At 35.7% G+C, this 18013-nt stretch overlaps 1 protein-coding gene across 4 annotated transcripts in view; it reads right to left on the bottom strand.

The window, feature by feature from the left end:
• Positions 1–4131: 4131 nt before the first annotated feature.
• Positions 4132–18013, bottom strand: part of LOC123528107 (uncharacterized) — a 63226-nt gene continuing 49344 nt past the window's right edge. For 2 of the 4 annotated variants that reach the window (XM_053519357.1, XM_053519361.1), the window contains 5 exons: positions 13803–13939; positions 13221–13388; positions 5564–5745; positions 4733–5000; positions 4134–4442 (listed from right to left, as the gene is read on the bottom strand). In XM_053519357.1, coding sequence (XP_053375332.1) covers positions 4239–4442; positions 4733–5000; positions 5564–5745; positions 13221–13388; positions 13803–13939 — 959 coding nt within the window. In that variant the 3' untranslated portion in view covers positions 4134–4238. Of the gene's footprint in view, positions 4443–4732; positions 5001–5563; positions 5746–13220; positions 13389–13802; positions 13940–18013 lie in introns of all 4 variants that reach the window. The other 2 variants (XM_053519353.1, XM_053519348.1) reach the window with 2 other exon arrangements.

The raw sequence follows: 18013 nt of genomic DNA, 5'->3' as shown, positions 1-18013 counted from the left end.
GCTCTAGGGCTTCTGGTTTTTGAGAAGAAGATTTTTAAAGTTTTTCCTTTCGGTTGCCATGGCAACCAGAGTTCTGCATGGAATTCAATTCTTTGAACAATTTTGAAAGGGGGCCACCCAAGGATCATTCCTGTGAAGTTTGGTGTAATTTTGCCCAATGGTTTTCAAGAAGAAGATTTTTTTAGAAATTGTTGACACACGACGCACGAAGCACTACGCATGACGCACTACGCACGATGGACATCAATCGGTCACAATAGCTCACCTTGTCACTTTGTGACAGGTGAGCTAAAAACAAAATATACAGCAGAGTTTATGTCAATCAAATAAAAGGATAATAAAACAACAAAAACAGTTACTGACATATATATTCTTTATATTATCTTTAAACCAGAATTGTATTTCTTTTCAATAAACAGGGTTGAGATTGCATTAAAAATTGCAGTCTGGCAGAGACAATAATCTTGCAATTAACTTGTTATGGTCTTAAGAGTAAATTGCATTAATTATATGAAATAAAACTGTAAACTATATCAATGATAACAAGAGCACCTCAATGCGAAGAAATATACACCCAAAGGTATGACCTTTGACCCCTAAATGTGACCTTGACCTTGAAGTGAGCCATCCAAAACATGCACTCTGCAAGTCCTCTCAATGTGGTGAACATTTATGCCAAGTTTCTTTAAAATCCTTCAAGCAGTTCAAGAGTTACAGAGCGGATACGAAACAAAGTCATAAGACCTTTGACCGCTAAGTGTGACCTTGACCTTGAAGTAAGCCATCCAAAACATGCGCTCTGCACGTCCTCTCGATGTGGTAAACATTTATGCCAAGTTTCTTTAAAATCCTTCAAAGGGTTCAAGAGTTACAGAGCGGACACGAAACAAAGTCATATGACCTTTGACCCCAAAGTCTGATCTTGACCTTGAAGCCAGCCATCCAAAACATGCGCTCTGCACGTCCTCTCGATGTGGCGAACATTTATGCCAAGTTGCTTTAAAATCCTTCAAGGGGTTCAAGAGTTACAGAGCGGACACGAAACAAAGTCATATGACCTTTGACCCCTAAGTGTCACCTTGACCTTGAAGCGAGCCATCCAAACCATGCGCTTTGCACATCGTCCTGATGTGGTGAACATTTGTGTCAAGTTTCTTCGAAATCCTTCAAGGGGTTCAAGAGTTACAGAGCAGACATGAAATTGCTAACGCACAGACGGACACCAGCATAACATAATCTCATAACATAATACATCCCTTCGGGCGTATAATAAATTACAATATATAACATGTATTATAACCATCAATCCGAGTAATGAAACTATATATAATAAGGTAAGCAGGTACTAAGTTAAATTGATGCGTCAAATCAATTTAAGTAACATGTAAAGAGAATTTTGAATGGCATTGTACCATCTGTGTATGCTTTAGAAAAACATCTAATAAACTTTAAAAATGCCTCATCTGGACAACTGCAAATTTGTTCAAGGAAGATTTTCCTAATATAATATACATAATAAATAAAGTACAAAGGCAGTAATTTGTCTGTGCTACATGAAGTGTGATTTAGGAAACTCATAAAGTAGTTTATTTGTATATGCAGAGATTCACTCATTTGAATATAATATCAATCAAATACTCATTAAAGTTGTGTCACTACCTTGATGATAAAAGGTTAAAACAATTTTCAAGCTGATAAACTCTGATGTATGTGACACCGACATAATTTAGAAACCTGATGTGGTATTACCAAACATGGAACTCTAGATCGGAGCCCTTCCAGTTTACTTTTGGTGACTCTGCTATACCAAAAGAATTAGATTGTTTTTGATCTTATCGTATTAAAGTCTTTCAACAAGAGTTTTTGAGAAAGCCTAATTTCAACAAGAATAAAATTCTAGAAAATTGTTAAGAAGTCATTAAATTTTTGAAGAAATGGTTGTTCATGTGTTTGTTATCATCTTCAACATGTAATAAAAATTACTTTTGTACATGCACCCTACATAATTGTATCACATAAATCACAACACAAGCTCTATGTGCACAGACGTCAAGCATCATAAAAAGAAGCTACTATACTGGATCAAGTTTAACGAATTCAATAATGATTACGGAATATCAAAATATTAGCATACAACTTGAATGAATAAAATGACTGCCATATATGGATAAGGCATTTTTAATGTTCTTGTGTTTACTATAATATAATGTATTTGCATAGTACAATAAAGCGGTAATACTATAGTAAATTCCAAATTAAAAATCCATTCAGCATCCCAAACTTTCTCGCGGGGGAAATTTAGAGTTAAATTCATTTTTTTGGGTTTACAGTAAGAACTAAAAGTATTTTGTTAAAAAATTATACAAAAAAATTTAAAGTGATACTGAGAAAAAAAGAAATCGAAATAAAAATAAATTTATTAGAACAAAACCCTTGAAATAGCCCCTTTATTGGTTTATCTGAAACTTTCATTTTGCCCATCTGTAGTATATGTTACTGATAATCTTTTAAAAATCTCCAATTTAAACTATTGGTAAAAATTTTAAGGTCTTTTACTTTTTATTGTACGTTTTCTTTTAATGGTAACAAGTGTTTAGTGAAAAATTTAAAATTGATTTTAAAGGATATAAATTTGGATTAACAATAGGCAGTGTTTCTTATGAGTAAGTCAATTTTCATTCTAGATTTTTAAAAATTGAAGGTAAACTACTCCCAAAATTAAAAAAAAAGAGCTGTCAGTGACAGGCGCTCGACATTCTCAGTGCTTGATAGTAAATATTACTATGAGAAAAATTTTGACATTAAAATAAAAAAACTCAATCGAAAAGGGCCATAATTTCAGTCAAAATGTTTATAGAGTTCCTCCTCCTTTTTACAGAGGGGTCAGAGGTAAAAAAGTATGAAAAAATATAAAAAGCAAATCCAAGGACTTGGAAAATTTTGGGGTTTGGTACGAAAATTTAAATTTTTGTGCGACGCTACAACAACGCGGGGCAGTAGGAAGCTCCCCTTTTCTTCGAATATCAACTAAAAATTAATTCTAAATACATGAAATGGGAAATAGGCTTCAAATCTGTAAATTCATGAAATAACCTTCCCAGACTTAAAATATAATTTACTGAAAGAAAATCTGCTATCTCAAAAAATATTACAGTGCACTGGGCAATAAATAATGTTTGCCATGACTACCTGTAGTAAATGTGTTTGAGTTTTCATCCATCTTTCATACTAAAACAATGAAGGTTTCTAGTAGTGAAAAAAAATACTAAAAAAATGTTTCATTTTTCAAATCTTTTTTTAAAACTGCTGGGGTTTAAGTTAAAAAGAAAAGAAACGCATCAAAGATTATCTCTACAACATGTAAACATTCTAGTTTTTGGTAATTTTATTTTGCATACTTCGGCTTGCCTAAAATTTTTTAATGCAGAAGTTAAGGACCTATATTATGTTTAAATCTGTAATCAAGAGCAAAAAAATTCCTTTGCTGTATCAAATTTTTAAATAGTTTATGTGATTTTTAAAACAGAAAATGTTTAGAAATGAACATTTGAAAAAAAGAAATTTCCCCCATTTTAAAACTAAGAAAAACCAATCAGAATTTTTAAAAATTTTTTACCCAAAAATTTTAAAGGAAAAAAGTACCTTTTCCTTCCTTTCTGTGACTTTACGAGGCAACAAGATGCTCCAGTAGGGGTGTTTCGTAATCACTAGGGGACGTAAATTTCCCCCACCCGGGGAGTCAAAAAACGTGAAATGATGCCAGAGATTTAAAATCTTACGCCCGTCGCTTCTGAGCATAGGTTGGCTGTCCCGGGAAAAATTCAAAATTGATGTTTATTTTTTTGAGCAAAAAAAAAAAAATAAATACAGCATTTTATTCAATTTTTTTTATCCATTTTTGTTGGTTTCACCTTTAGAGCAGAACTTTGCCTATTTACTTTCACACATTGTCATTAAATAAAAGCCCGTCCACATTTTTCAGATCCCATTGCGACAAACAAACAAAAGAGATAGCAAGCTAAGGCAAATACTTGAAAATACGTAAAATAAGTTCTAGCAATAGGGTCACACCTTTTTTCCTGTCAACAACAGCACTCTTTCAATTGAAAAATAAATCTGAAATCTCCACTCTTTGGCACAATCATTTATACTTAGCTTTAATAAAATTAATATATATATTGCATATAAAAATAATTCAGTCCTAACACAAGAAAAATTTTACAGGCATATTTGGCATGTTAAATGGTTGTCTTCGTATTAGTGAATGCCTTACTTTTTGGTTCTTCTTTCTTCTTGTCATCCATTGGTGTAACGCCATACTTAGCCTGGATACGCAATGCCTTGCTGTTTAGTTCTTTAGGTTCCTCTGGTACCTTGATCTTCACCTTCCTTGGACTGCCAGGTCTGATTCCATGTGTGATCCCTTCCATTTCTGCCACAGTCTTAAAAGATCAAAATCTTTTCATAAAATCTGGAAACATTTTTTTTCTTCAAAGAAATACCATTATATGTTTAAACAAGGCCAATATGTCCTATTAAGATTCCAGTGCATAATGTATTATACGAGCAAGCACATGACTGTCTCATATTACCTGGTCCAACTAAGGAAATGCCAGGAAGAATACAAACAATGCATTTTTTTTTTTGCTTTTTTTTTTTTTTTTTTCAAAAATGGGTAAAAATGTTTGGCAGTAATTTATCAAGTAGGAGAAAGCATATAGTGAATTCTTACGGCACATGATTCCCAGGCTATGTCTATAATCTTATTTCTAAGTGTATTCAGCATTTTCCAAGCTTCATCATTCTGCGTCTGCTGCATGTCTTTGAAATCATCCAAGGTCAAGGTCAGAGATTTATCTAACTTCACCAAGCTGATTGCACATTCACCTTTCCCAATGCCAGTCAAACTTCCAGATGCAGCCTCACATAGACTTCTAATGTGAATAAGGCACCCTTGTAAAACCTCATTGGCAACAAACAGCTGTTTGTAAAGCTTATTTCTGAAATTACATTCAAATGTGTGTAATCTGAATATTTAAATTTCTAATTTATCTATGCTGAAATACAATATTATGAATGTGAGCTAAGAAAGAAAAAAATACTAAAATTGAATAGAAAACTTATACAATTTTCATGACAAATGATAAGATACTGTACATGACAAAAGTATTAATTTCTGTTAACAATTAGGCTTCTAAGCACATAATTTCAAATAATTGTCTACACATATAATCCTTTATTTCAATCTCCAAAATGTGACTGAGCTCTTTATTCTATTTGACAAATATACCTGTTTCCTAGGGAAAACCAACACTGGCATTTTACGAGGCAGGGTCAGGACCATTTCAGAGCTCAAAATTACCACTTCTAAATTAGTGGCTAGCATCAACACTCACCCTAACTGGTTAGTGCAATAGGCAGAGCACCTACAATACTTCCAGTCTGGATAACGATGACCATCTACCCATACTTATAGCTAAAACTTAACAAACATAATTATTCCCTTGCAACTCAAAACATAAAATCAAATAAAAATGAAATACTGAGCAGTTGTAGGACTTACTGGCTTTTGCCACTCTTCTGCAGACGTATAGCTTTTCTCCACATTTTGAAAGTCTTCCATTTTCTGAACTTGACAAACACAGGTAGATTATTGATATTGTAGAACAATCTTCTCTCCCACAGCCACCATAACACAGGTATGTTGAACGATTCCCCTTCAACATCTGTACTGTCTTGTACAACCTGTAACAATACGGTTAACATATAAAGGTAGAACTTGACAAAACATGTAGGTTATTTATGCTGAAGAACAATATTCCCTCTAAACAACACTATAACAAAGGTATGTTGAATGTCTCCACGCTCCCCATCCCCCCCACTAACTACCCAAACTAAAGATATTGAGTGGAAGCCATTTTTCTATTTTTAGTAACAGTCACCCCAAATATCATTCAAACCTAATTTTTCAGATAAGCTTGCTGTACACAAAGTTTGGTGGCAGTAAGTAAGTCCAAACTAAAATTATAAAGCGGAAACCACCATTTTGATGATCACACTGAGAAAAAAATCCATTTTTAGAGAAAAAAAATCTATTTTTAGCAACTGTGACCTGGACCATGACCTTTTTATCACAAAAAAAAAAAGAGAACAAAAAAATTTTGGATCTCAGTAGGATTTGAACTGACGCCCTTCCGTCCCACTGACTAAAAAGTAGCTTTTGACCCAACGCTCTAGACCACTGCGCCACCGTGGAATTTTCTAAGTGCGAAGATTAAATAAGTTATCCTGACCTTAAACTTGACCCCAATGACCCCATATACAATTCCAAACTTGGTTTTCCTATAAGCTACCTATAGGCCAAGTTTAATTTCAATACATCAATGCAAATTAAAGTTATTGTGCAGAAACCAATTTTTTTATTTTTAGCAACAGCGACCTTGACTTTGACCCAAATGAACCCAAAAGGCAATCCCAACCATCATCTCCTTACCATCTATCTACAGGCCAAGTTTGGTGTCTACAGTTTGTTCCAAATTAAAGTTATTGTGTGGAAACCAAGTTTGACGCCCCCCGCCCGACGACATACCCCAATGTAATAACTGGTTTTCTATGAAAACCTGGTTAAAAATTCCAATTTCTAATGTTCCAATTATATTAACACAGGGAAAAGTGACCATGCCCCCTAGTGGCCATGTTTTTGACTAATTAGAATAGTTTTCAAAATCTTGGCAGAAGGTCACCAAAGGAACAATCCTGTGAAACTATGTCAAAATTAGACCAATAGTTAAGTGGAGATATTGTATGAAAGTTCCTCTATTTTCAGCTCTGCTGGCCATTTTTAGACAAATACAGATAATTTCAACACTCTTGATAAAGTTACCCTAGAGGCATTTGTAATTTTTCTCTATATACATATATGGAAATGTGACCACATCCTCTGGTGGCCATGTTTTTGATGAGTAAGATTAATTCGAACAATCTTGATACATGATCATCCAAGGAGCATTTGTGTGAAATTATTCCAAAATTGAGCCAGCAGTATCAGTCAAGAATATTTTCTAAGTCCATATTATATTATACATTTGGGAAAAAGTGACCACATACCCTTATCTTTTAATAGATGGGCAATGAAAATATATCACATTTACCCCCATTTATCCTGCGACCAGCCAGTCCAAGAGTTAGAACTGACAACAAAAAAATGTTGTTTTGTTTTCTTTTCAGAAATTCATTTGATGTCATCAACCATTTTGAAAACTAGAATGTGACTGTAGGACACAGGGTGTGCTCCCACTGGTACATTTGTCACATATAAGGGGCAATAATTCAAATGTTTGCAGTTTTAAGGGGGTATAGCCTCAACAAACATTTTATAAAAAGGATTCAATATTCTACGCCATATATTTTTTGAGCTATGAGCATCACAAACAAAACTAGAATGTGTCTGTAGGACACAGGGTGTGCCCCCCACTGGTACATTTGTCACAAATAAGGGGAAATAATTCAAATGTTTGCAGTCTTAATTGGGTATAGCCTCAAAACAAGAGGGCCATGATGGCCCTATATCGCTCACCTGTTATCATTGCACTTGAGGACAAGAAGGTCCTCAGTAAAATATCAAAGTCCAAAGGACAGGAACAACAAAGGGAAGAAATTTAACCAAAAAGAAAAAAAAAATTCTTACAAGGTATAGATATGTCAAAGCACACCTAAAAATTGGAGGTACCATCCATGTTGTACCACAGAAAAATGGTCTCCGTTTTTCCCTACGGCCAATAATAAACAAGAGCACCGCCTTGCGGGTGCTGACGCTCATCTGATTTTTTTTTGTGTAATAGAAATATTGTCCTACCCATGATTTTCTAAGTCTAAAAAGGGCCATCATTCTTGCAAAAAGCAGGATAGAGTTATGTTTCTTGATGTACAGTGTCCACTTATGATGGTGAAAAACTGTTGCAAGTTTTAAAGCAATAGCTTTGATAGTTTATGAGAAAAGTTGACTTAAACATAATACTCAACCAAGAAAATGATTTTCTAAGTCCAAAAGGGGCAATAATTATTGCAAAAAGCAGGATGGAGTTACGCTGCTTGCTGTACAGGGTCAGCTTATGATGGTAAACAAGTGTTGCAAGTTTCAAAGCAATAGCTTTGATAGTTTAAGAGAAAAAGTTGACATAAACATAAAACTTAACTAAGAAATCTGATATTTTCTAAGTCCAAAAGGGGCCATAAATCTTGCAAAAAGCAGGACACAGTTATGTTTCTTGCTGTACAGGGTCAACTTATGATGGTGAACAAGTGTTGCAAGTTTTAAAGCAATAGCTTTGATAGTTTAGGATAAAAGCTGACCTAAACATAAAACTTAACCAAGAAAACTGATTTTCTAAGTCCAAAAGGGGCAATAAATCTTGCAAAAAGCAAGATGGAGTTATGTTTCTTGATGTACAGGGTCTGCTTATGATGGTGAACAAGTATTCCAAGTTTCAAAGCAATAGTTTTGATAGTTTGGGAGAAAAGTTGACCTAAACATAAAACTTAACCAAGAAATCTGATATTTTCTAAGTACAAAAGGGGCCATAAATCTTGCAAAAAGCAAGATGGAGTTATGTTTCTTGCTATACGGGGTCAGCTTATGATGGTGAACAAGTATTCCAAGTTTCAAAGCAATAGCTTTGATAGTTTAGGAGAAAAGCTGACCTAAACATAAAACTTAACCAGGCAACGCCGACGCAGACGCCGACGCCGACGCCGACAACCGCTCAAGTGATGACAATAACTCATCATTTTTTTTCAAAAAATCAGATGAGCTAAAAAGTTACTAAAAATAAGCTATTTATAGTAACGTAAAAGGGAAGTAATTAAAAAAATAAATATTGTAAGTGAACAAAAGAAGGATCTGCCAAATAAATCTGTTGACATAAATGAAATTTCAGATCAGTATCTTCATTAGTTATGGAGATATACCCATTTTAATTTGAAATAAAGGGAGGTAATTTGACATAAAATCAGTCCATAGTTATCTACCCTGATTGTCTCAGTCCAACTAATAACAATAATGAAATTTCAAATAAGTCCTATAAGTACTTACTGATATAAATCCATTTTGATTACAATCAGGGGAGGTAATCAGATATAAAATAACTCTGGAACCTACGATTGGATTTGATTTATCATGGAATCCAAGACTTATTGTTGTTGAAGATATTTTGGAAGTTTGTATCAAATAAAACCATAAATGAAGTCTCTATATGGCTACAAAAGCCAAAATAGCCAATTTTGGACCTTTAAGGGGCCATAACTCTGGAACCCATGATGGAATCTGGCCAGTTGAAGAAAGGAAGCAAGATCTCGTGGTGATACAAGTTGTGGTTAAAATCAAATCATAAACTAGAAAATGCTTTTGTAAAAAAGCGCATGTCTCCCCCAATGCAAAGTCCTATAGGCAAGAAGTCAATAGGGGTCAGGAGCGAAAGTGGAAGAGACACTGATGGTTGGCTGCAATAGGGATCATCTACTTGGCATGTCCAGTCATCCCGCTAAATTTCAACACTTGTGGCCTAGTGGTTCTCAAGTCACTGTTCAGGCTCCTGTGACCTTGACCTTTGATCAAGTGACCTTAAAATAAATAGGGGTCATCTACTCTGCATGTCCAATCATCCTATTAAGTTTCAACATTGTAGGTCAAGTGGTTTTCAAGTTATTTCCAAAAAATGATTTTACATGAACAGGCCACTGTGACCTTGACCTTTAATAGACTGACCCCAAAATCAATAGGGGTCATCTACTCTGCATGTTCAATCATCCTATGAAGTTTCAACATTCTGGGTCAAGTGGTTCTCAAGTTACTGATGGGAACTGGTTATCAATGTTCAGGCCCCTGTGACCTTGACCTTTAACGGAGTGACCCCAAAAACAATAAGGGTCATTTACTCTGCATGAACAATCATCCTATGAAGTTTCAACATTCTGGGTCGAGAGGTTCTCAAGTTATTGATTGGAAATGGTTTTTCATGTTCAGGCCCCTGTGGCCTTGACCTTTAACAGAGTGACCCTAAAATCGTTAGGGTTCATCTACTCTGCATGACCAATCATCCTACGAAGTTTCATCATTCTGGGTCAAGTGGTTCTCAAGTTACTGACCGGAAGTGGTTTTCAATGTTCGGGCCCCTGTGACCTTGACCTTTCACAGAGTGACCCCAAAATCGTTAGGGGTCATCTACTCTTTATGACCAATCATCCTATCAAGTTTCAACATTCTGGGTCAAGTGGTTCTCAAGTTACTGACCGGAAATTGTTTTCAATGTTCAGGCCCCTGTGACCTTGACCTTTAATGAAGTGACCCCAAAATCGATAGGGGTCATCTACTTTGCATGTACAATTATCCTATTAAGTTTCAACATTCTGGGTCAAGTGGTTCTCTAGTTATTGATTGGAAATGGTTTTTCATGTTCAGGCCCCTGTGGCCTTGACCTTTAACAGAGTGACCCTAAAATCGTTAGGGTTCATCTACTCTGCATGACCAATCACCCTACGAAGTTTCATCATTCTGGGACAAGTGGTTCTCAAGTTACTGACCGGAAATGGTTTTCAATGTTCAGGCCCCTGTGACCTTGACCTTTAATGAAGTGACCCCAAAATCGATAGGGGTCATCTACTTTGCATGTACAATTATCCTATTAAGTTTCAACATTCTGGGTCAAGTGGTTCTCTAGTTATTGATCAGAAATGGTTTTCAATGTTCAAGACCCTGTGACCTTCACCTTTGACGGAGTGATCCCCTAATCAATAAGGGTCATCTACTCTTTATGACCAATCATCCTATCAAGTTTCAACATTCTGGGTCAGGTGGTTCTCTAGTTATTGATTGGAAATGGTTTTCAATGTTCAGGCCCCTGTGACCTTGACTTTTCACGGAGTGACCCCAAAATCGATAGGGGTCATCTACTCTTCATGACCAATCATCCTATGTTGTTTCAACATTCTGGGTCAAGTGGTTCTCTAGTTATTGATCGGAAATGGTTTTCAATGTTCAGGCCCCTGTGACCTTGACCTTTGATGGAGTGACCCCAAAAACAATAGGGGTTGTCTACTCCAGCAGCCCTACAACCCTATTAAGTTTGAAGGTTCTAGGTCAAATGGTTCTCCAGTTATTGCTCGGAAATGAAGTGTGACGTACGGACGGACGGACAGGGCAAAAACAATATGTCTCCTGGGGGAGACATAATGAAGCTGCTATTGTGCAGACAAGGTCAAAATAGCTAATTTTGGCCCTTTCAGGGGCCATAACTCTGGAACCCATTGTGGGATCTGGCCAGATCAAGAAAGGAAACGAGATCTTATGGTGACACAAGTTTTGTGCAAGTCTGATTAAATTCAAATCATAAATGAAGCTGCTATTGTTCAGACAAGGTCAAAATAGCTAATTTTGGCCCTTTCAGGAGCCATCACTCTGGAACCCATAATGGAATCTCGCCAGTTCAAGAAAGGAACCAAGATTTTAGGGTGATACAAGTTGTGTGCAAGTTTGGTTCAATTCAAATCATAAATGAAGCTGCTATTGTGCAGACAAGGTCAAAATAGCTAATTCTAGCCCTTTAAGGGGCCATAACTCTGGAACCCATAAAGGAATCTCGCCAGTTCAAGAAAGGAACCAAGATCTCATGGTGATACAAGTTGTGTGCCAGTTTGGTAAAAATCAAATCATAAATAAAGCTGCTATTGTGCAGACAAGGTCAAAACAGCTAATTTTGGCCCTTTCAGGGGCCATAACTCTGGAACCCATAATGGGATCTCGCCAGTTCAAGAAAGGAACCGTGACCTTATGGTGATACAAGTTGTGTGCAAGTTTGGTTAAAATAAAATCATAAATGAAACCACTATCGTGCAGACACGAAATTGTTGACGCACGGACGGACTGACGACGGACAACGGACGAAGGGTGATCACAAAAGCTCACCTTGTCACTATGTGACAGGTGAGCTAAAAAAATTATGAAAAGGATTCATTATTCTATACCATATACTTTTTGAGCTATGAGCATCACAAACAAAAAATCCACTATTTTGGCTATTTCAAGGGCCATAACTCTGTAATAAACACTAAGATTCTCAAGAAGAATGCCAAGTGTGCAAGGTCACATTATGATAAAGACTCAAGCAAGGTTTCATGAATTTACATTAAATACTTTTTGAGTTAGGTACATAATATGGTGAAAATGTGCATTTTTTTACTATTGCAGGGGCCATAACTTTAAAAATAGGGGGAGAAGCCAGCAAATGAAGAAGAGGTGTGCAAGTTCATATCATGATAAAGACTCAGGTAAGTTTTCATCCATTTATATCATATACTTTTTGAGCTAGGTGCATCACAAGGTGAAAATGTGCATTTTTGACTATTTCAGGGGCCATAACTCTGAAAATAGGGGGCAGACCCAGATGAAAAATACGAGGTGCGCAAGTTCATATCATGATTAAGACTCATGCAAGGTTTCATGAATTTATATCAAATACCTTTTGAACTAGGCGTGTCACAAGGTGAAAATGTGCATTGTTGACTATTTCAGGGGCCATAACTCTAAAAATAGGGGGCGGAGCCAGACGAAAAATAAAAGGTGCACAAGTTCATATCATGATAAAGACTCATGCAAGGTTTCATCAATTTATATCAAATACTTTTTGAGCTAGGCACGTCACAAACTTCGGACGGACGCACAGACGCACGGACAGACGGATGCACGGACAAGAGCAAATCTATGTGCCCCCACCACTCATGGTGCATGTCTAGGCATCACTCAAAAAAATACAGTTCGGACATGCTACTTCTAAAACACTGACAAGACTGGAAGTTAGATCAAGAATGACAATTTGTGAAGTAGACTGATCAAATATACGAACCATGGTAACAAATTAAGACCAACCCTAAAAACAGACACAGTTAAAAAGTAAAATAAATCATACATTCATATGTCAATCATTATTTAGACAAATTAATATACTGCAATTTCAAGGACTGTATTTTAAACATTACAGAAATAGTAAACCAGCAGCTACCCAAGGCTTTTTTTTTAAGCACGTAGTGCTATCTAATATTATACAGCCTTGGTAGATTAGTAATGCACCAGCTTCAAGCCATGAACACCATCTGAAATGAGATCTTCAGAGTGACATTCGTTTCACAACCTATAATAAATGACTATAAACAAATTACTATACACCTACCCTGGTAACAAATGAAGCACTAACAGTCCAATAAACCTTCTCAGACCTTGACTCATTGGGCGAGACTACCTGCAGGTCATACGGATCATACCTACTCCTTCTGTTGACCCTATTCCTTGGCAGACAATACACAAAGTCCCCAGCATCTTGTTTCATTTTGCTGGCCTCCTGTATGGAACCGAATAGACAAGTCTGAATTAGATATGGAGTTTTCATGAAAAATGTTAGAACTTGACCTGAGTTTTTGCACATCACGAACTTGAAGTAAATAATACTAAAGATACAATTATATACCACTTTTTTTAAGATACTTGTAACTCCACAACTTGTAAAATTTGAACTGACTTGTGTGAATTAGCTTCATTTTTAGTAAATTTTATTTCTACAAATAAAGGAAATGGTGATAATATATATAGGACACTGGTTATTCTTGCTGCAGGAGAAGGGTTCAAACCAACATATGGTCATGCATATTTTGCTTATTTAAGTAATCTGCACTATAATCAATCTTAATACCAATGTTTGATATAATACACTAGAAGTGGTCTTATGCATACACACATCAACATTGAAGTAATTAACCTTTTCATTATCAGGAATGTCTTTAAGATTTTCCATATTTTCTTTACATCCTGGTGCATGTCTAGGTATCTCTGTCTTCCATCCAAGTTTCTCCCGTAGTTTGTGTATATGATACATAACATCATCATTTTCTGGGGCTGTAATCATAAATATTATCAATGAATAAATCTGTACTGCCATTTTACATAATATTCTAAAACAGCAAAAGAGGGTTTAAGTTGTTACAAAAGTTGCCAATTCATAATGATGTGACATTAGGTGTCACAATTAGATCTACCATTCTTTCGATATTATGTTAATATTTTGATTACTATTACATATTTTTTACACTATTTTTGGAAAATAGTATAAATAGATCATGGTACGTGGATGAGAAGTTTGTATGTTTTCATTTCATTATACAGTAAACCTCACTTATAAGGAACTCGGATATAAGGAACACTCGGTTATAAGGAACAGTTTTCAATTCCCCGATCTAATTCCTTCTTTATTCAATGTAAAAATCCTCGGTTATAGGGAACTCGGTTATAAGGAACACTTGGTTATAAGGAACACTTTTTCTAGTCCCAAAGTACGAAATTCAATGGAAAACCCCTCGGTTATAGCGAACAGACATAAAGAATAACAAGAGCACCGCCTTGCGGGTGCTGACGCTCATCTGATTTTTTTTGTGTAATAGAAATATTGTCCTACCCATGATTTTCTAAGTCTAAAAAGGGCCATCACTCTTGCAAAAAGCAGGATAGAGTTATGTTTCTTGATGTACAGTGTCCACTTATGATGGTGAAAAACTGTTGCAAGTTTTAAAGCAATAGCTTTGATAGTTTATGAGAAAAGTTGACTTAAACATAATATTCAACCATTTTTCTAAGTCCAAAAGGGGCAATAATTATTGCAAAAAGCAGGATGGAGTTATGTTGCTTGCTGTACAGGGTCAGCTTATGATGGTGAACAAGAGTTGCAAGTTTTAAAGCAATAGCTTTGATAGTTTAAGAGAAAAAGTTGACCTAAACATAAAACTTAACCAAGAAATCTGATATTTTCTAAGTCCAAAAGGGGCCATAAATCTTGCAAAAAGCAGGATGGAGTTATGTTTCTTGCTGTACAGGGTCAGCTTATGATGGTGAACAAGTGTTGCAAGTTTTAAAGGAATAGCTTTGATAGTTTAGGATAAAAGCTGACCTAAACATAAAACTTAACCAAGAAAACTGATTTTCTAAGTCCAAAAGGGGCAATAATTCTTGCAAAAAGCAAGATGGAGTTATGTTTCTTGATGTACAGGGTCTGCTTATGATGGTGAACAAGTATTCCAAGTTTCAAAGCAAAAGCTTTGATAGTTTAGGAGAAAAGTTGACCTAAACATAAAACTTAACCAAGAAATCTGATATTTTCTAAGTACAAAAGGGGCCATAAATCTTGCAAAAAGCAAGATGGAGTTATGTTTCTTGCTATACAGGGTCAGCTTATGATGGTGAACAAGTATTCCAAGTTTCAAAGCAATAGCTTTGATAGTTTAGGAGAAAAGCTGACCTAAACATAAAACTTAACCAGGCAACGCCGACGCAGACGCCGACGCCGACGCCGACAACCGCTCAAGTGATGACAATAACTCATCATTTTTTTTCAAAAAATCAGATGAGCTAAAAATTATTGAAAACCAGAAATAAACAGGAGAATCGCTGATGACGTCAGAGTAACATCGGCATTTTCACGCGCTTTCATGCACACGAATAAACAACTTATTTCATTTCTATGTAATTCACGGATACAATAAAAAGAAAATATATCATTAACATTTACCAAATACAAGACGATAGTAGACTTATATTTACTCAAGATTACGTTCGAGAGCTAGATCTACATGTATTAGGTATTTCATGTTGACAATAGTGAACGAAAATCAGTTACGGTCACGGTCATACTTTCCTAAATAAAAGTGCTAATTACGCGTCATTAACAATGGCAAACAGTCCAGTTTATCGAATTTCCAATTGTAAAAATTACAGCAGGTGCTAAAATGGACAATTGCAAAGCTATAGGTATAATTTACACTTTAATCCGTATGTATGGCGCTGTTATGTAGTTGTAATGCGCTATATGTCATAAACACCCTACTTTTAGATTTTAATGGGTAGGCTAATTTAACATTTTTGTAATTAAAATTTGAACATTTTTTTGTGTTAGTATTGATGCCTTTTCACATAACATGCAGTCGAGCAAGGTAAAGGGAGTAACTGCAACATATCTCATAGTCATAATGTAGCGCTCTCTAAATTACGGTCATTCTTACCGACGTACATTTTGGCTTAGTTTAGGTTTAACGCAGTGTTTCAACACTATTTCAGTCATAAACATGCAGGCAGTTTACCTTATCATCTCTCCAGGATAGGACCGGTACTAGACTCGCAACATTGTCACATAAAGATTCATGGTCAGCCCGGAGTGTGAACACATAGCCCTTTTCAAACGTCAGTCAAATAGTGTTCATTATACAAATTGTGTCCGTTATACAAACCTCGGTTACAAGGAACTAGTTCGCTATACGGATATAAGGAACTTCGGTTATAAGGAACAATTTTTAGAGGTCCCAAGTTGTTCCTTATAAGCGAGGTTTACTGTAAACAGTTTTATGGCTGAGGAGATATTACGTCTGGATCAAACCTCATATACAATCTTTCCTGATGATTATTTCTGTGTAAAATACTGGACAAAGTCCTTCTTTATTCAATGTAACACAAATACCCAATACACAGATATGAGAAATATATTTATACAAAAGTTTATAAACTTGTATTTGTTGTTTGTTTTGGGTTTAATGCCGTTTTTTAACAGTATCTCAGTCATATAACGACGGGCAGTTAACCTAACTAGTGTTCCTGGATTCTGTACCAGTACAAACCTGTTCTCTGCAAGTAACTGCCAACTTCCCCACATGAATCAGAGGTGGAGGACTAATGATTTCAGACACAATGTCTTTTATCAAATAGTCACGGAGAACATACGCCCCGCCCAAGGATCGAACTCACGACCCCGCAATCCGTAGACCAATGCTCTACTTACTGAGCTAAGCGGGCGGGTACTATAAACTTTTAAGAATGCAATAACTGTACATGTAAATATATACCAGTAATATTATATATATTCATATTATGGTATGCTTTTTGAAAAAAACATATCTAGAATTAGGGAAGGAATGACTTCAAATGTTATGTCTTTTGTAATATCCTTTGCCTTGCCTTGGGGTAGCACTGGGAGATCAAAAAAGTTTCAATGGTTGTCTTGTGCTTACCGTATCTTGACAAGCTGTTTATCTACTGTAAAATCAGATATTTTTGCAAGGGACTTACTTTCAATGTATTCCCTGACTGTATTTGCAAAATAAATATGCATGAAAGTGCTAGTACAGTTACAAATAGTCCAGTAAAGTTTCATACATCATGAATATTGTACTACATGCATCAAATACAATTCCGTAAGACACCATGCTCGACTTTTCTCAGTGCTTGACTCTGAATTAGAGCTTTGCCAGTAAAATCTTTATAAAATTTTAACCAAAACAAGAGGACCATGATGGTCCTGAATCGCTCACCTCTTCCCACATGATCCAGTTTTGAGTATGACGTCGCTTTTTCTATTATTTGACATAGTGACCTAGTTTTTGAGCTCATGTGACCCAGTTTTGAAGTTGACCTAGATATTATCAAGATAAAAATTCTGACCAATTTTCATGAAGATCCATTGAAAAAATATGGTCTCTAGAGAGGTCACAAGGTTTTTCTATTATCTGAACTATTGACCTAGTTTTTTAAGGCATGTGACCCAGTTTCAGATTTGACCTAGATATCATCAAGGTGAACATTCTGACCAATTTTCATGGAGATCCATTCAAGGGTATGGCCTCTAGAGAGGTCACAAGGTTTTTCTATTTCAAGACCTACTGACCTAGTTTTTGATCGCAGTTGACCCAGTTTCAAACTTGACCTAGATATCATCAAGATAAACATTCAGACCAACTTTCATACAGATCCCATGAAAAATATAGCCTCTAGAGAGGTCACAACGTTTTTTCATCATTTGACCTACTGACCTATTTTTTGAAGGCACGTGACCCACTTTCGAACTTGACCTAGATATCATCAAGATGAACATTCTGACCAATTTTTATGGAGATCCATTCACAAGTATGGCCTCTAGAGAGGTCACAAGGTTTT

This window comes from Mercenaria mercenaria, chromosome 1 (genome assembly GCF_021730395.1).
Source record: "Mercenaria mercenaria strain notata chromosome 1, MADL_Memer_1, whole genome shotgun sequence".
NCBI lineage: Eukaryota > Metazoa > Mollusca > Bivalvia > Venerida > Veneridae > Mercenaria > Mercenaria mercenaria.
The sequence above is the reverse complement of the archived record's forward strand: the minus strand, read 5'-3'. Positions and strand labels throughout refer to the sequence as shown.